Source organism: Glycine soja, chromosome 20 (assembly GCF_004193775.1).
Source record: "Glycine soja cultivar W05 chromosome 20, ASM419377v2, whole genome shotgun sequence".
NCBI classification, from domain to species: Eukaryota; Viridiplantae; Streptophyta; class Magnoliopsida; order Fabales; family Fabaceae; genus Glycine; species Glycine soja.
The window spans coordinates 34271493-34298366 of NC_041021.1; the positions used below are offsets into that span (position 1 = coordinate 34271493).

The window sequence follows — 26874 nt, forward strand, 5'->3', positions numbered from 1 at the left end:
TTGAGGCTGGATGGATCAGAATGGCAAGTGGGAACAGGAGACGGAGAATCTAATGGGTTTAAATCCATAACTGCTTTCTACCCAACTGTTGGAAATAAGGCTTTTTATGTTTAGGAAAAGTGTTTAGGAATATTGGAGACTTTGAATAGAAACTTGATAGGAAGGAGAATTCTTTATGGAGGAGAGAACTTTGTATTTTTACTTGATACAAATGTGTAGGATTACATCTCTATTTATACTACTCTAAGGAGAACTCTAGACACACTAATTCTAGAGAGTTCTCAACTCTAGAGATCCAAAGAGTATTCTAGAGAATATTAAAACCATAAGAAATATCTAGACACTCCAAACACTACAAGAATTCTCTAGAAACATGACCCATAATTACTTAAGCCCAAAATAACTAAGTCCAAGGAACCAAATAATTAATTTGGGCCCAAATCAAGTTTATTTTTCAACATCCCCCCTTAAACTTGATTTGTGACTCCAAGCATACTCCTTAGCTTCACGAAAGTTTCCAACTTGAGTGGCTTTGTGAAAATGTCGGCAGCTTGATCTTGAGACATCACATACTTCAACTTTACCTCCTTCTTCTCAATACATTCTCTTATGAAGTGGTAACGGGTGTCGATGTGCTTACTTCTTTCATGAAAGACTGGATTCTTTGTCAAAGCGAGTGCTGATTTATTGTCAACACATATTTCCATAGGTTCTTCTTGTGGCATTTTAACTCTTTCAACAAGTTCCTTAGCCAAATTGCATGACAAACGCATGATGTGGCAGCGACATACTCGGCTTCACAAGTTGATAGTGTGACTATTGGTTGCTTCTTTGACAACCAAGTGAAAGCAGTATCTCCCATAAAGAACACAAAACCAGTAGTGCTCTTTCTATCATCCAAGTCTCCACTCCAATCGCTATCACTATAGCCAACAATGTTATAATTGTCAGAAGAGTAATAGTGCAAGCCAAAGTTTGTTGTACCTTTGATGTATCGAAGGATTCTCTTTGCCGCCTTGAAGTGAGTTGTGGTTGGAGCTTCCATGTAGCGACTTACTACTCCTACAACATAGAGAATATCCGGCCTTGTACATGTCAAGTAACGTAAACTTCCAACCAAACTTTTGTAAAGAGTTGGATCCACATTCTCTCCTTTTTCATGCTTGCTCAACTTGCTGCCACATTCCATCGGGGTGCCAACTGGATTGGCGTCTTCCATCTTGAACTTCTTAAGGACTTCTTTGGCATAGCCTTCTTGGGTGATGAAAATTCCTTTGTCTTCTTGTTTTACTTCGATGCCGAGATAATATGCCATGAGCCCTATATCCGTCATCTCAAATTCATTTGACATATCTTTCTTGAACTCTTCGAACATGCTTGGATTGTTCCCTGTAAAGATCAAGTCATCTACATACAAACACACAATCAAAATATCTCCACTTTGCGCTTTGATATAGAGCGCATGCTCATATGGACACTTGATGAAGTTCTTGTCTTGAAAGTATTTGTCGATTCGAACATTCCAAGCTCTCGGTGCTTGCTTGAGACCGTACAACGCCTTCTTCAACTTCAAGACTTTTTCTTCTTGCCCTTTTACTTCATAGCCCAGTGGTTGCTCAATATAGACTTCTTCTTCGAGAAAACCATTCAAGAAGGCTGACTTCACATCCATTTGATAGATCTTCCATTTATTTTGGGCTGCCAAAGAAATGATCAGTCTAATAGTTTCAAGACGAGCAACAGGAGCAAATACCTCATCATAGTCAATTCCTTGTCTTTGACTATAGCCTTTAGCCACCAATCTTGCTTTGTATCTCTCCACATCTCCTTTAGCATTCTTTTTTGCCTTGTACACCCATCTTACTCCGATTGCTTTGTGTCCTCGTGGAAGTGTAGTAAGTTCCCACGTATCATTCTTTGTGATTGACTTGATTTCTTCGTCCATGGCGTCTTTCCACTTTATGTTTTCCGCCGCTTCTTGATAGCTTAGAGGCTCACAATCACCAAAAAGACAAAAAAGGTTAATGTCGTTTAGGTTTTTGGTTACCTCATAAATCTCTTCAATGCTCCTTAGTCGCGGTGTCCTCTCACTTGAACTTGTTTCATCCAGCCTTGGTGTCGGTGAGGCAGGTGGTGTAATATGTTCCTCTATGATTGGTTGTTCAATTTCATCATCTTCTTCAAAATAAGGAAGAAAATCATACTTATCTTCTTGAACACTCCAATCCCAACAATCTTCTTCGTCGAACTCCACGTCGCGACTTATGACGATCTTTTTACTATTTGGATTATAGAGCTTGTATCCCTTGGATCTTGAGTCGTAACCCACAAACACGTACTTCTCGCTTTTATCATCGAGCTTTGTCCTCTTTTAGTTTGGAACATGGGTATAGGCAATGCTTCCAAACACTTTGAGGTGAGAGATCCCGGGCTTCCTTCCACTCCATGCTTCTTGTGGTGTCTTCTCATGCACGCTTTTTGTTGGGGAACGGTTTGTTAGGTAAACTGCACATGCCACTGCTTCAGCCCAAAACTCCTTCGGCATCTTCTTGCTCTTGAGCATGCTTCGCACCATGTTAAGTATGGTCCGGTTCTTTCTCTCTACTACTCCATTTTGTTGTGGCGATCTTGGCACTGTCAGTGGGCGATGGATTCCATGGTCTTCACAATATTTGTTGAACTTATTTGAAGTGAACTCTCCTCCTCGATCAGATCTCATGGCCTTGATGGAAAGACCACTTTCTTTCTCCACGAGGGCTTTGAACTTCTTAAAGTTTTCAAACACTTCTGATTTCTCCTTCAAGAAATAAACCCAGGTTTTTCTGGAATAATCATCAATAAAGAGGAGAAAGTACTTATTCTTACCAAATGAATTGGGTTTGATTGGTCCACAGACATCGGTGTGTATGAGCTCTAGCGGCTTTGTTGCTCTTGTTGTTGATTCCTTTGGAAAAATTTTACGAAATTGCTTCCCAATTAGACATCCTTCGCAAAGTTGGTCTGGGTGGTTGATGCTAGGCAAGCCTCTCACCATCTTCTTCTTCGCTAAACGTTCTAGACCGTCGAAGTTGAGGTGCCCGAATCGTAGATGCCATAGCCACGAAGAGTCGGTATAGCAAGCCTTGAGACACTTTGCCACATCATTTTGAATGTTCAAGAGGAACATTCTATTCTTTGACATAGGCACCTTAGCAATCAAGTTATGTCTACAATCTCTTAAGAAAAGACTATGTTCTTTCAAATGGATGTCATAGCCTTTCTCTAATAATTGTCCCAAGCTCAAAATATTATTTTTCATGTTAGGCACATAGTAGACATTGGATATGAATTGATGACTCCCATTCTTCAAACGTATGAGAATTTTACCTTTGCCTTTGACTGGTATCTTTGAGTCGTCTCCAAATGAGACATCGCCAGTTGCCGCTTCATTGATCTCCACGAACATGCTTTTATCGCCGCACATGTGGTTGCTTGTGCCGGTGTCGAGGTACCACTTGTTTCTTTTCTCTTCAAATTTGTTTTGGCACGCGAGTAGCAAAGTTTCTTCTTCTCCGCCTTTTTCTTCTACGAAGTTAGCTTTCTCTTCAACCTTCTTCGAGAATCTACACTCGGATGCATAGTGACCAATCTTGTTGCAATTGAAACACTTGATTTGTGATTTGTCATACCTCGACCATGAATTTCCTCTTCCACGACCTCTTGTTACTTGTGGATTCCAACTTCTTTCTCCATTGTTGAATTTGTTGGAGTGGTTGTTGTAACCACCTATTCCTTCTCCTCCATGTCCTCGTCCACGTCCACGATCTTGGCCGCGACCTCGTCCTCTTTGGCTCTTGTAATTTTCATAGTTTGCTTCCTTTACATTGAGTTGTAGTAGTTTCTCCGTAGCCTCCTTTTGTTTAATTTTTCTCTTTTGTTTTTCTTCGTATGCTTGTAAGGAACCCATGAGTTGCTCAATAGTCATGGTCTTTAAATCCTTGTTTTCTTCAATGTTGGTAACAATGAAGTCAAAACTTGGATTTAAAGTTCGAAGTATTTTTTCCATGACCTTCACCTCATCAACATCTTCACCATTTCTTTTAAGTTGATTGACTACGGCCAATACTTGAGAAAAATAATCAGAAATTGACTCGGACTCCTCCATAAACAAACGCTCAAAGTCACCTCTAAGAGTTTGAAGACGAATCTTTTTTACCTGCTCAACTCCTTTGTTGCAATTTTGAAGCTTATCCCATGCTTCTTTGGCCGTCGTTGCGTTGGATATCTTCTCAAATGTATCTTCATCCACCGATTGATAAATGAGAAAGAGAGCTTTCTTGTCTCTCTTTCTTGACTCCGTCAACGTCTCCTTTACACCTTGGCTTAGCGAAGCTTCATCTTGCTCCTCGAAGCCATTCTCTACGATATCCCACACATCTTGAGCTCCTAGTAGCGCCTTCATCTTGATACTCCAATTATCATAGTTGTTCTTTGTGAGCATCGGCATTTGGAAAGGAAAACCTCCATTCGCCATCTTTTGAGGATCTTGAAGCTATGATACCACTTTGTTGGAAATAAGGCTTTTTATGTTTAGGAAAAGTGTTTAGGAATATTGGAGACTTTGAATAGAAACTTGATAGGAAGGAGAATTCTTTATGGAGGAGAGAACTTTGTATTTTTGCTTGATACAAATGTGTAGGATTACATCTCTATTTATACTACTCTAAGGAGAACTCTAGACACACTAATTCTAGAAAGTTCTCAACTCTAGAGATCCAAAGAGTATTCTAGAGAATATTAAAACCATAAGAAATATCTAGACACTCCAAACACTACAAGAATTCTCTAGAAACATGACCCATAATTACTTAAGCCCAAAATAACTAAGTCCAAGGAACCAAATAATTAATTTGGGCCCAAATCAAGTTTATATTTCAACACCAACAATGGCATCCAATTCCAATGGTATTCTCACTTTATTCTGATTATTTGTTTCTTCATCCATTATAATTTATTATGCTAAGTAAAATTAATTGCTAAATATCTGTTGCTTTCAGTGAGCGTTGTGATCACAGGGCTGGGACCGGATTTCACTAGGATGGAATCCTTTGGCAAAGTTGGCGAGTTTGCCCAGACTCTAGTGTGATTTCATGATCAGATTTAAAACTATTATTATTTAGAGGTTTTTCTTTCTTTTTGTTCCATCTAATGCTAGAATTTCCCCCTATTTGGTTAAAATGAATTCAACAGGTTAGTGGGCTTGACGGAAGCTAGCGAAAACCCCCGGGTGTGGCTGCTAAACTCATACATTGTAAATAGCTACTGTTTAATGTGAGTGTGAGATTTTTGTTTTAATTGTTTATGTGTTCCGTGATATATAATCAGTCAAGACAATGGTGATGCTCCTAATACAAATACAAAGATTTATGTTGGAGGAATTCCCTATTATTCAACTCAGGACTATTGCACTATTCTTTTCTTCATTTTTCCTTTATTTTTTTTATTGCAATAGAGCCTTTTTTATTTTATTACTATCAATCTCAATTAAGCCTTTTTTCTTCATTTTTTTTATTGCAATAGAGTCTTTATTTTTTTATTTTATAAATGACTCAGGTGAAACCCCTCTCTTCAGGGCTGCCAAACTATAGGCATTCTTAAGATGGTCAAGTATATGACCAAACATGTTGCTATTTTGGTTATTGAATATGGATGAAATGCTAGCCCAACATAGGGATATGAATGGAATGAGGTGTCTTCAACTTCTATCTTAAATGCCGCTTGTATTTCGGAGCCAAGCCACTTCCATGGGAGCCGTGAAGAATCTTATATATTATTGTACATCTCTGTCTCAATCATTTTCTACATTCACATATATTATTATGTTAATTATAACAGCTTTTATCAAAAGCCAGTACCCCCTCTGAGTAATTGGCATATATATACAACATGCTATGAAAATTAACATAAATGGTGTTGTTATCTGTGTTGTGGATCTAAGAAGAAAAAGATTAAAGCAAAGTCAAGTGTGAAAAAGAAGATAAAGAATAAGGATGATATAAAGCAAATGCATGCACTAGAAAATATTGAAGAGGGAATGGAAGGTACGAAATGCCTCAAATTGGCCATGTGTTTCATTTGGAAACATTCATATGCATTCTTAGACTCTAAATAATACTTTGAGATGCATTTGGTTGAGCTTTGATCCACTATTATAATGTACTTATGTGCATACTTTTACTGTCTTCGCATGCTTACAAGACTTAATAGTTTTTTAATGGCATTTTGTATTCCTCTTGAAACCTTGATCACAGGAATTGACAATGAGAAGTCATCACTAATGTGATATTATATAATTTTAATATCTCTACTCAAGTTTTTTTTTAATATCTTATATAATTTTATTTATAGATAATTTTATCATATTATAAATTATTTATTTTGAATAACCTCAAATTATTCTGCAGGTTAAACATGATTTTACATCGGTGCTGATGTCACCACCGATGTAAAAATATCATATTTCAACATTGTTTCTTTCTGCAAAACGATGTAGAAAATAAGAGATCCACATCGTTGCTTTATTAAAAAATGACTTAGAAAGCGCAGCTTACTACATCGGTGCGTACGTCAACACCGATGTAGACAATAGGGGATCAACAATGTTTCTTAACTAAAAAATGATGTAGAAACTAGTCTTACTACATCGGTGCCTACGTCAGCACCGATGTAGAAAATAGTGGGATCAACAACGTTTCTTAATTAAAAAACGATGTAGAAACTAGTCTTACTACATCTGTGCCTACGTCAGCACCGATGTAGACAATAGGGGATCAACAACGTTTCTTAATTAAAAAAGGATGTAGAAACTAGTCTTACTACATAGTCTTACTACAACGTTTCTTAATTAAAAAACGATGTAGAAACTAAGCTTGTTGACTTCTACATCAGTCAATAATATAGCACCGATTTAGAAAAAAAACAGCTTACTACAATGTTTGTTTATGGGCCGTTGTTGAAATTTTTAAGTTTCAACATCATTATAATAAAAAAACGGTCAAGCACCGTTGTTGAATCGCGATTCTGACCGATGTAGAATACGCGTTTTCTAGTAGTGCATGATTTTAAGGTAATGTGTTAATATTATATATTGTTTGATATTGTTTGGAATAAAAGAAAGGATGTACAATAAAAATATGTGAATCAAACGATTACATGATTGGATAATATGTACCTCATTAAGTCATGAAACATCAAGAACACTAAGTAATGAAACATCAAGAGGCAGAAAAAAGATATGAGAAAAATATAAGTCAACGAAATAAATTCATAATTAATCAAAGCAAACCATAAACTGTTTAGTAAAAATTAAAAAGAAATTGAAAAATTGTTTGATACCCAAAGGTATTGAACTTACAACATTGATAAAAATATGAGAAGAAGACACATGAAAGAACCTTTGGGATGCACATAACTAAAATCAGATATTAGTAGGGTTAGCCTGTGCCTTCAAATTGTTGGTTGTATTTCTGTTTCTTTTTTTTATTGAAGAACCTTTGGAATGCACATTACTAAAATTAGATATTAGTAGTGTTAGCCCGTGCCTTCAAATTGTTGACTGCATTTTTTTCCCTCTTTTTGATTGAAGGACCTTTGGGACGCACATGACTAAAATCAGATATTAGTAGTGTTAGCCTGTGCCTTCAAATTGTTGACTGCATTTTTTTTTCTTTTTGATTAAATCCCCTCCACCATAAATTAAAGAAAACAATACACACACAAAAATTACAGAGCATAAACCCTTCGTCCACGTTTAATCTACAATTAAAATTCATAGAACATTACAGATGGTAACCGAAATAAGGCCACACAAAAGAAAGAAGGGAGATCTCAGCAGGAAATACGGCAGAAAAATCAAGAACACTAAGCCATGAAACATGAAGATGCAGGAAAAATTAATTGCATAATTGATTGGTTAACAAACAAATATTAGGAAAAGATATTAGTGTTAGACTATGTCTTCAAATAACCTAAGTACAAAGTCTAACTAAATATAATATTTAAATATTAAATGCAACTGAAAAAGATACATTTGATACATAATAAACAAAAGACGAATTATTAGAAAGGCATATGGAAGAACCATTGGAATGCACATGACCAAAGTCAAGTATTAGTAGTGTTAGCCCATCCCTTCAAATAACCTTTGAGATATACTGATTTAATTTGAAATGAAAATTAATAAAAATACGAATATAATATGCTTATTAATTAAATGTTAATAAATTGACAATGATTACGACAAAATCAAATACAAAATTGAAGCTGGTTCTACTAATATATTAAGATTAATAGTGTAATATTTAAAATTGATTCTTAAATACCTACAAATTAGGAATAAGTCAACGTCTAAATTATGATTAATTTAATATCCTAACAGAATATGCTTATTGATTTGAAAATTATGATTAATTTAATATCCTAATAGAATATGCTTATTGATTTGAAAATTATGATTATTTTCATATCGTAACAGAATATTTAAAATTGATTGTTAATTACCTATTAATTTGAAATGAAAATTGACAAAAATACAAATAAAATATACTTATTAATTAAACCTTAATAGATTGACAATGATTACGGCAAAGACAAACACAATATTGAAGCTGATTTTAATAATATGTTAAAATTGATAGTGTAATATTTAAAATTGATTGTTAAGCACCTACTTATTAGAGATAAGGCAATGTCAAAATTATGATTATTTTGATATCCAGAGTATGATTATTAATTAGAAAATTATGATTATTTCGATATCCTAACAGAATATGATTATTAATTAAAAAAATATGATTATTTCCATATCCTAGTAGAATATTTAAAATGGATTGTTAAGTACCTATTAATTTAAAATGAAAACCAACAAAAATTGATTGTTAAGAATATTTAAAAAGATTTATTTCATTTATGGAAATATACATGTTTATATTACATTATTATATTATATTTAAGGTTGGATAATGTTGTTATCCCGTAATATTAGAAGGGCTTATAGTTGTAGAAAGTCATAGCAATAAAATGTTTGGTAATATTTGATAATTTTATCATCGTTTACTATAATCTAATAAAATGTATGGTAATCTTTGAAATTGTACGTAACAGTATTTAATTTTTGCTTTTGCAAGCTGTCAATTTGATTTTAGGTTGAAACATAATTGCAAATTTGAATGAAGCTATCTTCGCAATTCGAACGTTTTTGCTCGTGGGATATGGATTAGGATAACTTTATATCGGATGCCGTGTCAACTTCAGTCTTTTCCCTGTTATAGAAAGTATTCGATAAGCTTCACAATTTTATTCAGTAGGTTTTTTTTATAGCGTTATTGTTTTCTTATGAAAAAAAATAGAGCATTATTGGCTTCTTTTACAGTTACCTTGGTACTTTTAACCTTTGTCTGACCTAAAAAAAAACCAGTTCCCTTAGTCTTAGTCTCAAATTTTGATTAAATTAAGGTATAATTAAACATGACATTTCTAAAATAATTTTAAAAAGCAAATTGTTTTTATTACTTAGAAAGTATAAATACAATATTTATTTGCTTAGAACCTAGAATTATTTTTACTCACCACCATAAGGCATTTCAAGACAATGTACAGAATCCAATTACTCTTGACAGTGTAATATTAACTTAATCACTTTTAATTCTATCAAACCATGAAGTAGCACACAATTTATAAGTCTTATTCCAAATCAATCCATTAAACATTAAAAATCCAAAATTGTATTCATGTGTTCTTCCACCTTCTCTGCATACAACATGCCAAAAAATAAATTGAACCATTACACCACCCAAAAAGGACGAAAACACAAAAAATTGGGTATGGGAAGCAATGAGCATGTTGGAGAAGGCTCGGGAACACAAAAAAATTTAAACTTTTGTATTAAGGGCAGAACACCCAAAAAAATTTAAGTTTTTGTGTTTACGAACCTGTACTCATGGAGTTTTTGAGATAAAAATCGCAGCTTTAATGTATTCTTCCACCTTCTCTGAATACAACATGCCAAAAAATATATTGAACCATTACACCACCAAAAAATTAAAGGATGAAAACACAAAAAGATGGGTATAGGAAGCAATGAGCACGTTGGAGAAGGCTCAGGAACACAAAAAATTTTAAACTTTTGTATTGCGAGAAGTCAGAAATCAAATTAAAGACAGAATACCCAAAAAAATTTAAGCTTTTGTGTTTACGAACCTATACTCATGGAGTTTTTGAGATAAAAATCACAGGAAGAAGAAGAAGAAGAAGAAGAAGAAGAAGAAGAAGAAGAAGAAGAAGAAGAAGAAGAAGAAGTGATAGAAAGGGGTCAGTGCACAAATGAAAAAAAAAACATACGGGTTTGACAGTAAAAATGAGCAATAAGGAAGTAAAAAAGGAACGGATGGAAGGGAAGACATACCCACAAAGGTCAACAGAACAAAAAACCACAAAATAAAAAATGCATATAGAAATAGAGAAGGGAAGACGTACCTCGAAAATGCAAAATGCACTTCAGTGACATCGGAGCCGCATTTGAGAAAAAAATTGCAGTTTTAGTTAGAAAGGAAGTACCTTGTAGAGGAAACACACGTCTTCTACCATTGTAGTTCAACAGAGAGAAAGAGAAGAACAAAAGAAGAAGAAGAAGAAGTGAGAGAAAGGGGTCAGCGCATAATGGAGAGAAACGAAAATGGAAGATGGAGAGGATGCAAATGTCAGTGAAAAAGAATGGAGAGGAACAAAAATGGAAGATGGAGAGGGATGCAAATGTCAATGAAGAGGAATGCAGAGGATCGAAAATGGAAGATGGAGAGGATGCAAACGTCATCTGAGAAGCAAATTCAAAATCAAACGTATTTGGAAAATGCAAACAATTAATGGTGCCCGTCGATAATTGTGCCACAATTACTGGACGACAGGTACAAATGACCGAAATTGTGCCACAATTAATGGACAACGGAAAAAAATGGAAATACGAAGGGAAGTGGAGAAGCTTTTTGCAGTGCGAGAAATGAAGGGAAATAAAAAATAAATACTTGGGCAGGAAATGAAGGGTTTCAGCCATTGCGACACGTGGCCACTGGATAGGCAATCAGGACCTTGTTTGTATAAGAGATAGAGATAAGCATTGAGCACTTCTTATGAACCAATTAATGCCATGCAAATTGAAACCCACTACTCGACCAAGTGGCATACGGCCCACTAATGTTGATGCCCTAAACTTTGCAATACATGACACCAAATGGGTTGCACCAATCGATCAACAATAAAAAGAAAAAGAGTGTTGCTAGGTGCATCCAACCTTTTTGTTGGTGCACCTAGCAGTTCATGTAAAAAGACGTTTGTACCCCTAGCTTAATTTTATTTAGAAAAAACGCTTCAGTCTCTCTGCCTCCCTCCCTCCCGTGTTAGCCTTCTTCCTCCTCCATCCCACCATTTTTTCTTCTTCTTCCTCACCTGAACTGCTTTTGTTCTTCTTCCTCACCCATCACCTCACCTCACCCGTGTTCTTGCTCCTCACCTCACCCTCGTCTCAAAAAAGCTTCACCCAGCGTCGTCATCCTCCACGCCGCGTTTGTTCTCCGCTGAGCATCGTCTTCTTCCTCTGCGTTGGGAGTCCCTGTTCTGCAACCGCGCCTCCATTGGTGTTGAGTAGCCCAGGCAAATTAAGGGTGGTGTTCTCCCTCCGCACGTCGGCATTGTCAAGGTAAGCAGCGTTTTCTCTTCCTTTTCCGGCGTTTGTAGTTGATCCGTATAGGCTTATAGGTGATCTGTAAGTAGTAGTTTGCAGTAAAGAAGCTTACGGATCAAGTTGATCCGTCAGTTTCTTCAACACCTTACAGATCAACTTGATCCGTAAGCTTCAATTTTAATTTTTAAAATTGGCAAATATTTGATAAATAGTGACTTTTTTTGAAATTAGGATTTAGGGTTAGTTGATTAAGTCTATAATAGTTTGAAATTTGGGGGATTATGTGTAGAATACAATAACATTTGAATTTGGTGTCTTTTTGTTCTGAAATTTGCAGCTTACTCATCAAGGTTCTTTCTTTCTCACAAGGTGTTAGTTACACGAATTCTCAGGTAACTCTGCTCTCTTTGTTTCATGCTATCTTCCCTTTCTTTGCACTTCTACGCTATCAATGTTGAATATTAAATGAAGGAGCTAAGGTGTTTGTTTGAACCCTGAATTGTAAGTACTTTATATATTATAGACTTTCTTTTTCCAACATTGAGTATTACTTTGGTAGAAGATTAAATAATACCTCTAATTTGGATCATTCTTATTAGATTGCTGTCACAATTTGCTTTGTCAATTTAGCAAGAGCATTGGTAACTGTGATGTTGTATATTATAATCTTGGAACCTATTGGGACTTTTTTGGTTTGAATTAAAGTTTACTATGCATACTACATTTTATTTGTTTCTATTTTAATTGTTATCATTCAATTTTGAGGGTTAATGGTTGAAAAACCACCTTATAAGTGGAGTTAATGGTTGCATATGTGTTCCATTTTGTTCCCTTTCCTAACTATTCCCTTCATCAAAGCATGCTCTAAAGTATCAATCGTGAATCATTCATGATCATGAATGACAACAAAACATGACATAACCTATAGATCCAATGCAAAAATGTGGCAACATTCCCATAACCACAATGCACACTACAATTTTAACCTATACATCCAATGGCACTTCAAAAACTAAGGAGTGTCACCAGAGTCAAAGAATTAGGACAAAGTACTCACAAACTAAGGAAACCGACATTGTTCCAACAACAATACTGGTCTAGGGGGACTACTATTATAAATGTATCTTAGGCCTATATCCTCCTAGATACGTCATCTCAATAGTTGGCAAGACGTAGATAGCCGACATCATTACCTTCTCAGAAATGAGAGCTTACCTGATTAGTCACGTGTTCTTAGCGGTTTCTCCCACCAAATCATCCCTATAAAAGGCTTCCACTCGAAGGCTTGAGCTAACTTCAACTAATGCCAGATATACACAAGGTCTAGTTCAAGAGAAATCATAAGATCAAGTCTTTATCTTCCTCTTTCGCCCTCTCCATCGAATGCGACCGAAGCGGGCCTATGCTGCTATGCTGGAAGCCTACTTCTATCACCCTTACAAAACAACTTTTAAATAATTTCCATTGTAAATTACCATTTTAGGAGCTTTCACTTGAAACATATATATTACATACTATCAACATGAGTAGCTTTTCGTTAAATATATTAACATTGGGTTTGATAAATTTCTAATTTTCTAAAATTTCTAAAAAAATACACATTTAAACTAAACTTTTCAAATACATAAATGAGGTAAATTTAATTTCTTAATTATTGTGACCTTTAATTCACCATACCACTAGGTAATCGCATATGAGGTATTGTTTGTTTGGCATTATTCTAAGCTTCACAATTTAGTCCTTAATAGGCGCATTAGAGGGTTACAAAATAAAGGTGTTTATAAACTATTCTTGGCCTCGACTTCTAAGTAATGTAGAACTTTAAGTTGTATCGGAATAGTAAAAGATGCCAATTTTTTGACTTTAAGTCTGCTACACCATTAAGGTAACTGAATATAGGGTATTGTTCGTTTTGACATTTGTCTAAGTGATAATGATTGCACAATATTAAATTTTCCTTGCCAAACCATGCATATTAATGGTTGCGCAATATTTGTCTTGTTCACCCTCAAACCAATGACACGTAAGCATAAAAAATCTTAAGTCAGCATAACAGTCTAAATCAATTATGTCATTGATTGCTCTATAATAAGTGTTACACCTAAATAATTGACTGAATGACAGCCCTACAGTCAATGAAATCCTAACAACTTGCATGACTTTGAGTCAATGAAATTTGTGTTAGACCAACGAAATTTGAGTGAATGAAATCAGTGATGGAATTTGCGGTAGACATTTGTAGATCATGGTTAGGACCAGAGGATTAGGTTGTGCCTTAGGTCATGTTACTGGCAGAGGTATGGGCAGAGGAGATCATGATGATTCCAATGATGTTCCACAGCGTCGATGGCCTACCGCATCCACACGCAGGCAACGAGTACCTATAACTACTGCGGACGATGAGCCAGTGGTCCCTGCGACAAAGGCTGACGGAGCTTCGATTGTGGCTAAGGTATATGTGGATGAGCCAATGGCAGGAGGTGACGTACAGGACACTGGAGCAGACACTCTTGCAGACGCAAGCGCACAGGCTGCTGAGGATGAGCCTGAGAGATTTTTGGGTGGTCTGAGCGACCCATCTGTGTTGACCGAGTATGTAGATCACGTTACAGGCAGCGTATGGACAGAAGAGGTATTTATAATATTGAATTTTAGTTAGTTGTTAATTATACTTTATCATTGAAATTTGTTTTCCTTTAAAAGATGATGTTAACGAATTATATGTTCCTTTATACTTCAATTCAGGAGCGTCCTGAGTTAAAGTTATCCTCTCACGGGAGGAAGGTGCACAGTTTAGGCAGGCCTATCCTTGCCATTGAGGGGCTAGTTGCTGGGACAGGACTAAGTCCTCTGATCGTGTGTTCGATAGACATTGGAGATCGGGGACTTTTGTCATCGTTTGTCGAGCGGTGGCACTAGGAGACTTCTAGTTTCCATCTCCCTGTGGGAGAGGTGACGATCACGCTAGACGACGTCACGTCTCTTCTGCATCTGCCCGTGCTTGGCGACTTGCATGCCTTTCAGCCCATGCATGTGGATGATGCTGTACAGATGCTGGTGGAGTTATTAATGGTCACTACAGAGGTTGCCAAGGCTGAGACAGGGCAGTGTCATGGACCGTACGTACGCATGCAATGGGTAGGTGATATCTATGAGTATCGATACCAGGCAGGACATTGGACAACTACAGCTCACGCGTTTCTTCTTCATCTTCTGGGTTGCACTCTTTTCGCTAACAAGAGTGCAACCCATGTTCATGTTGTGTTTTTGGAGGCCCTTCGTGACCTCGGTCAGACTGGGAGGTACGCCTTGGGAGTAGTTGTGCTGGGCATATGTACGACCACCTGAATGATGCTTCTATCAGCACCAGCCGACAGCTTGGTGGTTACATCACGCTATTGCAGGTAACAAACATGTTTTGGATTCGTTGAGGTTCAACAATGTTTAACTTGAAATTTTTTTAGACTTTCATTATTAATTTTTATGATTTTCATGTTACCTCTGTAGTGCTGGATATACAAGCACTTTCCCTTAGTGGCGGAGTCCACTGCTGATCCGAACTACGGTGAGGATTCACCACGTGCCTATAAGTGGATTGCTACGAAGAAGACCGTGAAGAGCATACGTACACCGACATATAGGGAGCGCCTGGACCGACCCTAGATTTCGGATTTCTGTTGGATCCCATATGGGGAGCACCAACTGGTCCGGGACTTCCATATGATTTCATGCTATTCCGGTCTTCTATGTTGGGGGCCCATTGCTGTGTATTATCGACCAGAGAGGGTCATGCGACAGTTTGGATACACCCAGACCATTCCTGCTCCGCCCGTTGATTCATGGGTGTCATTTGATGATATACACGACAAGTGGATGCACTAATTGGACCATATGGTTGCAGCAGGTGGCATCTGCGTTGTGCCTGGGCAGTGTGCAACGACTACAGGGACTGGTTCTTCCACATTTCGCATCCATTCATGACACCAGGCCAGCCATCAGATCCTCAGGCAGATGGTCATGCTACACAGCCCAGAGTTGCCCCTCAAGATCCAGACACAGATGTCCATCCGGTCACGGAGCCAGCAGCACTATCAACATCGGTTTCGACATCTGCAATCGATGTCGACGAGCCGAGACATGCAGTGGTAAGTGTTACTAATAATTTACGTCATTTGCGTCAATTTTTTCATAATAATTTGTCTAATTTGTTTGTTTTGTATTTAATAGGAAGCTTGCTATGCGATTGTAGAGAGGTTGGAGTGCCATTTCAACCTAGGGGTGATCACACCAGGCACATTGACACATGAGGTGATCGAAGAATGTCTCAGGATTGCCAGGAGTGTCACACAAGATCAGCTAGTATATGTTAGGTCTCGACGCAGGCGGCGCACGGATCAGTCGTAGTTTATTTACACATTTTATATTGAAATTCGATGTATATACATTTATTGTACTTGAACTTATTTCATTAGTAATGTTAATTTTATTTATTTCCATTTTTGTTGTTCAAAGACCTTGGTCAATCTTTACAAAGTTTAATGAACAAAAATAATAAATATGGAAAATATTATAGTATAAAATTATTATAAATTCTAAAAAAAATATGTTTTATATAATTTTAATTATGTAAAAAAAATTATTCTATATTAAAATAAATCTATATAATTTATTTTCAAATTGAATTTAATTTATTTTCAACCATAGAAAAACTATGTGTTTTAGTCTCTGTTTCTACTTACGGCTCTACTTTTACATTGATGAATTTATTCTTTAAATTTTTAAAAATATGATGAAATATTAGAAATGAAAGACTAAATTCACATATTTTAAAGTTTAAAAATCAAATTCATTGATAAAATAATATAGGAATAAACAAAATATATTGAAAACACTTCTTTTTTCCCCAAAATCATATGTATGTATAAATTTATTTTTAAAATTTTAAGGGAATGACCCTATAGCATGGTTAAACAAAATGAAAGGGTTAATATTATATTATATAGAAGAAAAATGTATGAAAGTAGAAGAGTTATTTGAATACGTTCAATAGTTGAAGCATTATACATTATATTAAATTAATAATTGACTCATATAATTTATTTATTTTCTTGATTTCCATATTTTGCATCAGAGTTAAATATACTTTGTTAAATATTTTTAATCATTAAATTATTTTTAATTTATGACAAAATATATTTTAATTAAATTTTAATTTTATAGTAGTTTCTTTAAAAAAATGAACTACTCGAGTTTAAATAATTTGTCTAATTGTAATCTTTACAATTAATTGTTATTTTTCGTTTGTTGTAGTTGTTTTTTTTTATATTTAAAATAAATTTGCAACACCGACAAAAAAGTAATAGTAGAAATAAAATTTAACAGAGAACAACAAGTCGTCTTCCATTTCCAGAAAAACAAAAAAAGAATGATTATGTGATACATGAATTCAAACAGTACATTATCTTCAACATAGTCGAACAAAATTAAAATTTCTATTAGTCCAATCTTTTTCCAATAGTTAGACTCAATTAATACCTTTATCACATCATCGTTGGTTTTGATTCAATTATTTCGAATTTGATAACTTTTTCTAAATACTCATGATGACTTGGTTTCCCAAAAAACAATCGCCTTACCGTTTGTGTTTCATGAATACCATAAGGGGAAATCACATGTGGCGCAACTTGCTTGATCAAATCCTTCAGTTCATTCATGTTACATCCGAAAGGAATGTCAAACTTTTTGAGATTTTTTTCCTGTGAACGAGTAACCAACAAACTCATTTTGGCGTGACATGTTCCACCTCCCATTGTAATATAGCAGGGCATCATGAGTAGGGGTCATAGTGGCTTGAAGTAAGTTTAAAATACCATTTGGTGTTCTAGCAATGTTACATAATAACTCAATCGGACCAACAAACGAAAATTGATGATTACACATTAACATTGTGTTAACATCAGCATCATTTTTCAATTGCATACATTGAAACCGAAATTGATTACCTGCATATGTGAAAGGCTGCCAGTAGTAAATTTCATCCAAAAATTGTTTGTCTGTTAGCTTAAGGGTATTATGTATTCTGGTTTTTAACATTTGAAAATCTCAACCATTTGGTACTCGAATGGGAACTGGAGTGGAAGCTTGAAAACAAACACCACTGTCATTGTGAACAATGGATTCATTTGGAAAAATAAAACCTAATGTGGAGTTCACAATTGTCTGATTGTTTGTCTCTCCCAAGAATGCCATAGTTTTTTGTAAGAGTTGGGTTACAACTGAAACTTGTGGTTTTTTACAGTGTTAGGCGGTGTCATATATATAGATGAGTTTTAATATCAGTGCTGCATTTTTAAAAAATTAAAAATATGCGTGCACATGCTTTCTTTATGTGTTGTCAACTACACCAATGACGTGACACACTTTATCTTGCATCAGATTTGCATGTGTAGTCATGTTGTCATGTCACGCACTTTATGTTAACTCAGACAACAATTTATCATACATGCATTTTCACAATGTGTTGTCAACTCAGACAACAATATATCATACATGTTTTTTTAGAATTAAGTAATAATTTTGTTATGGACGTAACAAATATACAAAGACACATAAATGTAAAGTGAAAATCTAATTCAAAATGATAAGTAAATATAAATTACATGTTCAATAATCATTTATGTCAACATAGTCTCTCTTGAACATCATGAATCTCTTGTAATGTTGCATTCTGCTAATACATAGAGTTGGTCACTGCTTTGTCTAAGGATGACAATTGCTAGACCATAACAATGCTACAGGCGGTAAATGACAACGTTCTTTTAAATAAACTTATTGTACATGCGAAAAATGTGTTAACTCAATCCTACAAAACTCATTGCATAAATATAAAAAAACACTTCATATCTATAATGTACCTCAACAAAATGATTGTCATACACATGATCGATACAAATTATATGATGCAATGACAAATTTGCTAGCGGTTGACTTCTAAGAGAAAAGAATGTCATGCTTTGTTGTTTAGACAAGGATACAATGATTACAATGTATCTTGATGCAATGACATGTCCCATGTTCGTTATATCCACCCACTTATCCATAGTCACCTAAATGAAACAAATATACACGTCAAACTTAATTGTAAAGTTAAGTATTAAAAAGCAAAAACATAACTTATATACCTTGGTTAACCCATCAACATGTAGTGACATCCTTAATTCCTCAAATTTCTCCATGCCACCAAAGAGCCAGGTATAGTCTTCTGAGAATTTCCCAAGTTCTTTAAGAAGTTGGTAGCGGACCACCAACCGAGAGTCTTCACCCATACCTAATAAACCGACAATCAACCGATGTCCACAGTTACCATCAGCTTTGACATCAACAATCTTATCAATGAAGTCGTGCATAAATGGCTAAAACTGATACAACATGGGCATCATCGTTCTTCGATTTGGTTGCTCAGAGGATGATGCAGTACGCCTCACCGATGAATTGCTATTTTGGATAGATTCAAAGGCATCTACATACTCCCAGTAAGATGGATCGCGCTTTGTTGACCTTGGGTTCCTGCTCATTGTTTTCTTCAGTGTCCCCTTTGTGTTAACCTTTGCTAAAGGAGGACACATCGAATTTTGATCAGGGTATGCAATTTCCCAAAGTTTAGTCTTCAGAGTAAACTTGCCACAAACATCAAGTTCTTCGAATCTTTTGGATATTGTTTCTATTTCTGCCTTGATGCTCACTTCGGGCTCAGATAACCCTTGGTCTGAAAAAATTAGTCTCCTCCAAAACATATGGATTGAATCCAGTGGGATGCAACCACCAACATATTTGGATAGCTCACAAGCACAAGGAAGACCAAGCGTGGTTCTCACCACACAACCACAACTTGAAGGATTCTTGCCAGCATAGTCAACACGCTTTAATTCAGCAGCAATCTGATTTAAAAGCATACCTTGAAACCATTCCAAGAAGCCTCCTGATAAGGTTTTTTGAAGACATGTCCAACGATATGTGTACTTGTTTCAAATGATGAAAATCTCCGTGTGCTGCAACGTAATCATCTTGTTCATGGCATCCTACACACTGCATAAGTCTCCAAGGCTATTTTGTAACAATCTTTTTAAAGATAAGTGAGCATATTCAACCCTACATTTCAAATACACAAAAACAAAAAATATATATAATAATACAATTCCATCAATTCATCAACGTTAATAGAAATAGTTGAACAATTTCATACCTGTTTGTTGTTGTGTTTCCTAAGTGCATCACCTTATTAGTCTAGGCAGAAACAAATATTTCCTTGTGTGGTATTATCTAGGTTTCCTTGACATAGTCAACAAACATTGGCCAAGGTGAGCAAGCCATTTCGAACTTCTTCAGGCATTCATCAAATTGTTATTTTGAAGGACAATCAGTCAAACATCCCCAACAATCCATGACATAATCTCAAGCATTTTTTTGCCCAATTAATGATTTACATTTGGCCTTCACATTTTTGTTTATGTGAAAGCTGCACAACAAATTTATACAATCAGGGAATACAACCTTCACTGCATTCATCAATGCTTGGTCTCTGTTAGTGACAATAACTCCAGGGAGGGCATCACGCTTTAAAAAAAGGCCTCGGAAGCGTTGTAAAGCCCAGACCACATTATTAACGCATTCACACTCCACATATGCAAAACTAGCAGAGAATGTCATCCCAGTCGGTGTCACCCCAACAAAATCGAGCAGTGAGAGTCTGTACCGATTTGTTTTGTAGGTGTTGTCTATCAAAAACACCAAATTACATGCGTTGACTAACTTCATTGCATCAGGGTGACACCAAAAGATATCACGAACCACGTCTTCATCCTTTATTCAGTGCCAATGAATATACTGATCACGTTCAAGAAGCTTTATCAGATGTTGCATTTCAATATCGCTTCCTCTTATGGAAGAACGTAATGCACTTCTTGCATTGTATATCTGTTTAATGGTCGTACAACTATTGGCATTGTGTTCCTTCAGAGTTAGCAGGATGTTTCTTGACTTCACCGTGGACTTCGTCATATCAGCAATAAGTATTTTTTTCAACTTTAGTCAATCCCTCCGCATATGGATGTCCAACTAATGAGTTGGCCAATTCATGATTATGTACTCCACAAATCAACTTCACCATCCAGCCTTCTCCTCCAACCACTGGCTTGCAACGAAGCTTGAAGGGACACCCACATTTCCTAGTCCTAGTGTCTCTTCTGATAAATTCTTTTTTCCTACACCTATATTCGTCACTCCTTTCACAGCCAATTAACACAAACGAAGTTCTTCCTCTACTACATGTGTTTATGTCTGACCTTATAATCACCGCCACAAATCCGTTTTCATGAGCAACGGATCGAGCCCACTGCAAAACATCCTCTCGATTGTCAAACACCTACAAAGCAATCCACATAATTTAAGTTTTCTACCAGTATTTATTTTATTAAATCACTCACAAACATGAACATTATAACTTAAGAAGTATTGAACGCATAGGAACAATCAACATGTGGTTCATTCGCACCACATGCTTCTTCATTTTGATAATCCATATCTGCTTCTTCAGACATTATACTTTCATATATCTACTGATCTTCGTTCATCTAACCAACTCAAATAAAAAATTACCATACAAACAAATTACTAATTAAAAAAAGGAAATTTAATTAAAAAACCATAAAATTTTATAAAAAAAATTACTCTTACGGATCAAGTTGATCCGTAAAAGATTTACGGATCAACTTGATCCGTAATAAGATTTTATCAACCTACAGATCAAGTTGATCCGTAACTGATCCGTACGTCCCCGACAGAGGCACCACCATCTGCATACCTCGTATGCCGCTGCCGACCACCACAACGCTCAACACCGGTACCTTCACCTTCACTGCACCTAACCATTCACAATGAACCGACGAACCAGAGACAATACCACACCAAAAACAAAAAATGAGAGAAACAGAAGCAACGAAAATGGCGTGCAGTGCATTTCCAGGAAAAATAAACGTTTATAATGAAGAAAGAAGCCAAGGGCATTTTTGCCATTTAAAAAAATTGCTAGGTGTACCTAGCAACACTCAAAGAAAAAATAATATTTGAGATTCGGAGAACCCTAAGCCCACTAACATTACAAATTACTGGACAAATGCAATGCTGCAGTAAAATTGTTTTATGTACGATAGTTAAAGTTAATATATAATTTAAAACATTATATTGTTTGGATTCATATACTACTATATTATATATATTTTGTATATGTCGGCTACATAATTTGATTAAGGATCATAATTTTATTCCCATATTATTTTCTTTAAAATGTTAGTATGTTGGAAAATAAAATTATGTAAAGAATAGTGTAAATGTTTTTTACATTATTATTCAATTAAAAATTGTTATATATAATTAATTTATTGACTTTTATATTTTTTCAATTCAAAATTATTGGCTTTTATATAATTACTCAAAAATAATTTCTAACTACTTGATAATATTAATTATATATAATTTTTTTCCAACTCTGGCTAAAACATTTGTTACATTTATATTGTTGCTACAACTTAACAGTGATTTCGTATTAGGATAATAATTTAAATTTTAAATTTTAAATTTTAAATTTCTAATTTCTAAGAAATTGTTTAGATTTAAAAATATTTGGGTGTTATTTATATTTAAAGATGATATACTTATTTTAAGAATTTCTTTATCCTCTTAAGATTGAGATGCAAGGATTACAAATAGATATTCTTGAGATGAGAATAATAACTCAAAAAGGGAGTCACCATTCTAAGGGGGAGAGAGTCATGTTAAGGGAGGATTTAATCTTTTAAATTTGTCTAGAAAGTTTATGATCTTATTTATAAATAATGATAGTGATAGTGAATTAAGATGTTTCTGTTAAAATAGACAAGAAGTGTACAACCATATTAAGTTTGTGTTCTTTTGCTATTAATGTTTTGAAAATTAGGTCGGAGGTTGAACCAGTGATAGGTCTGGTGATCGATCCAAGCACTCCAAAAATTAGAACATTTCAAAATCGATGGAAAAATGATTAAACTAGTCTAGAAAACCGAGGTTGAACCGATCCTTTTCAAATTTTAATTTTTTCTATTTAATTTAAAATATTTTTTAAGATAAATAAAAAATACTTAAATATTTCACATAGGTATCAATTATTTTGTCAATATTATTAGTTAAAACCTATGAAACATAATTTAGTCATTTATATCAATTTATAATTTTTTAGACCCTAAAGTTTTATAATTCTATATTAGTTTATTACTTAAAATATTATATAATATTAAAAATATAAAAATGGTGCAATGATGATTCAACTATGTTTGCACCACTGAACTGTCTTCACTGGTTTAGTCTGATTTTTTAAAATCTTCTTTGCTACTTATATTTAATGGTTGTTTGTCTGTATATTTGATCTTCGATGTTTATGAAGGAATTTGTTAGCCTATATTAAAAGCATTTCATTTTTTAAGCTAATCAAACAATAGCATGTTGAGAAATAATTCAGTCACTTAATGTTTGGGACAATTTATTTTTTGAGTGAAAAAAGTTGTTTATAAAATAAGTTGTATGTTTGCGAAAATAACTGAAATTTGAAAAAAAAATTAAAATGTTTTCTTACATATATCATTTTAAAGCTTAAGATTATTTTTCAGTGGTCTTTTTTCCCGAAAGGACATTATTCCCAAATTACTATGAGAGTTTCCAACATTTTTTCCTTTTACCTTTATACATATCCTTTTTTTTTATTGACTACGTAAAAGCCGATTTTTTTAATCGTATCTAAACAAAATTTTATGTTTGATTGGTTAAAATTATTCTTTGAGAATATTTATATATGTTTTTTAAAAATAAAAAATTTCATTTTATTTTTAATAGAACTTTTTCAATTATACTAAAAAAATTAAGAATAAAAAAATTAATTCTAATTATAATCAAAACTATTACAATAATTAATTATTTTCTTGAGATCATATAATTAATTATTGAAATAATTTAATTTTAATTGTACCAAACACATTAATAAGCACTTCTCATAAGCCGATAGCATGCACATTGAAACCCACTACTCGACCTGTCGACTATGTGACACACGACCCACTTATGTCTTGACCCTAAATCTTAAAATATATGCAACCAAATGGGTTGAACCAATAAGTACTAAAAAACATTGACCATCATAAGCCCAGTATCATATTGCAAATTACTGGACAAATGCAATGCTGAAGTAAAATTGGTTTACGTAAGATCTTACTTATATTTAATACTCCCCCCTATCTATTGTCATTGTCCTGTAAAATAAATAAAATAATATCTTACAATAATTATTATTTTAGTTTTTTAACGTGATATTAATTATCTTTTTTATTTATATTTTTTATAATATTGATGGTGAAAAATAAAATTTATAAATAAATTAATGATCATATAAGGTTAATTTTATAAAAATATTATTTTATTATATTTATTGCTTTTTCTTTGTCTATGTAAAATAGTCTAAGACAACAATTATTTTGGGATGGAGGGAGTATATAACTAGAGCATCACAAATAATTTTATCCTTTAAGCATATGATTAAAAGTTCATTTTCAAGTTCTAGAGTATGAAAAATAAATATTTGATAAATATTCATTTTTTTTTCTTGAATGTGTTTACAGCGACTGACAATTAAGTCCTTTAAAGATGGGAAATTTAAATTTTGTATCTAAATTTATAAAAAGTGTGATAAATTAGTCTCATCATTAGTTGTCTTCGTTAACTCAAATGGTTGTACCTATGTAATACTTCCCGTGATGATGTGATAATTAACAGTTGTCACATGTCATCCACGTGATCATCACATGTCATTTACGTGGCTATCATGTATCAAAAAGTTAACTTTTCAATTCGGTTTTTGAAATAAGCAACTTGTTATTTTAGTTAGTGAACTTAACTATTTACTAGCATTTTGGTCCTTGAACTTAACACATACTATTATTTTGATCCCTCAAAACACTTTTTTAATTTTCAATTAAGAGTATGTTTGATAAGACATTTCAGCTAGTCTCTAACTTCTTTTATTAGTTGAAAAACTTGTTTGACTATTTGATAAATGAGTTTTTTGTAGTAATTTTTAGTATTTTTTGAAATGTTACTTGAAGTAGCATTTTTTAAAATGCTAACTTCTAGTTTCTAACTTTTTATATTTATTTCCTTTTTATCCTTAAATATTTATTAGATTTCTTTAATCTTTTCTATTTAAGGTAAAATTTTATTATTCTTATCTTTTATGTAATTTACATTTTTTCGGCTACTTTAACATATAACTTTACCAAACACTTACGATTCAATAAGATAATTTTTCAACTTTCAACTACCAGTTAATTTTTCAGTTTTCAACTAGCTTTTCAACCAATTTTGTCAAACATAACCTAAGTCTCATGTCGCATGAAATTATTAGAATAAATATTACCATATTTTTTCTGCTATTTTGTCATTTAAATTATAATATAAGTATGAAACTAATTTATGAATAATTACATCACAATAACAAGTGTTAAATCTAAGCTATTACCAATAAGATTATGTAATATTTTAAATCATATATTCTATCCAAATTAAGTTATTATCTTATATGTTATTAATATATGTAGAATATTAGATGAATTAATTAATGTATTTGATGAAATAATGTCAATGCCGAAAATACAGTTAAAAAAATGAGTATAAAAAGTAATTTTTTGAAGGAGTAAAAAAAATATTTATTGTGAGATTAATTCTTTAAATAGATTGCAATACCTTGGAGGAATAATCCTTAACTCTCTATACACCATATTCAACTAAAAAATATAAGAATACAGGGAGTAATTTTTGTGTGTATATAATGATATATATTGAGAATTTTTTTTAATTTCTTATATTACTAAAAATGATCTAAAATTAATTAAAAATTCTGCATTAAGAAACTTATTTTACCATATTACTATAGAAAAATAACATATCAAGTAGATATAAATTTATTCATTAATAAGAAACAAAAAAACATAAGATAAGTGAACGTGCTTATTTTATAATACAGATATAAATTCGATTTCATATTGTAACTTTCTTAAGTCAACAAGTTTTTATAAAAGAATTAAATTATATAACAAAAATTAGATAAAAATAAGAAAATTAATTTCACTAAAACCATTTTTATAGAGTTCATTAATTTAACATCCTGTAAAAATATTACAAAAAAAGTGATTGAATGAAACGATGAATTTTAGAATAAATATTTAAATCATTAGATGTTAGAACATTTTATATTAGATATGATTTTCATTGGTGTTAAACTTGATATGATATTGAAATATTCCATGCATGGGAGAGATATTTTCTAATATTTTAAAGGACATGTATATTTAAACTTAAAAATTAAAAAATAACAATTTAATATTTTCATTAAAATTAAATTAGAAGTTATTGAAAAACTGTTTTCTTTTCATATATTAAAAAATAACAATTTAATATTTAGAAGGCCTAGGAGGCAAGATCGCAAGAGAGTTAGATGACACTCGAGAAAGCAAGAGGCAAACTGCCCAAAATCCCCTTTTGGTGAAGGCTGAACAAGACCAATATAATTGGTAAATAAAAAGATTACTCTTCCTTAGTAGAGAGCAATACTTATTGTATAACAGGAACAGAATTCTATTAAAGAAATAAATTTTAACCATAATAAGTCGAATGGAGACAGAGATGCAATCTAAAGATTTCAAATCAATAGAATCTGAGTTAGACTGCTTCAATGCTTCTGTAAGAATTCCGACAAGAAATAATTCACTCTCATAATATCCGGCTGCACCAATGGGGAAGGACATGCAGCAATGGTTCTTGGCATGCCAAGAACAGCAATCACTTTAAACAAAAAAATATATTTGTGCTGGCAATCACATGGAGTTTGGATACATTGGTTTGCAGATTCCACATCAATACAATTCACAATTTCATTGTCCATAGCTGGAGATTTAAATGTAACCACATGATGTTAAAAGCTGTGCATGCACAATAGTACACTAATTTGTTTAAAATGTGGTATATATTGAATCAAATAAACAATTATTTCAGCATACTAGCATTATAGATTCTGCAGTACGTTCAAG

At 33.6% G+C, this 26874-nt stretch overlaps 2 protein-coding genes and 1 pseudogene across 2 annotated transcripts; all 3 read left to right on the plus strand.

The window, feature by feature from the left end:
- Positions 1-4925: 4925 nt before the first annotated feature.
- Positions 4926-5481, plus strand: LOC114402022 (annotated as a pseudogene).
- Positions 5482-13958: 8477 nt separating this feature from the next.
- Positions 13959-14632, plus strand: LOC114402023. The gene is made up of 2 exons (XM_028364572.1): positions 13959-14345; positions 14459-14632. Exons 1-2 carry the CDS (start codon positions 13959-13961, stop codon positions 14630-14632), a joined length of 561 nt encoding a protein of 186 aa, XP_028220373.1.
- A 108-nt stretch (positions 14633-14740) lies between these two features.
- On the plus strand, positions 14741-16117 carry LOC114402024. The gene is made up of 5 exons (XM_028364573.1): positions 14741-14930; positions 15008-15117; positions 15221-15338; positions 15644-15858; positions 15941-16117. The coding sequence occupies exons 1-5, from the start codon at positions 14741-14743 to the stop codon at positions 16115-16117; spliced, it is 810 nt and encodes a 269-aa protein (XP_028220374.1).
- Positions 16118-26874: the final 10757 nt, after the last annotated feature.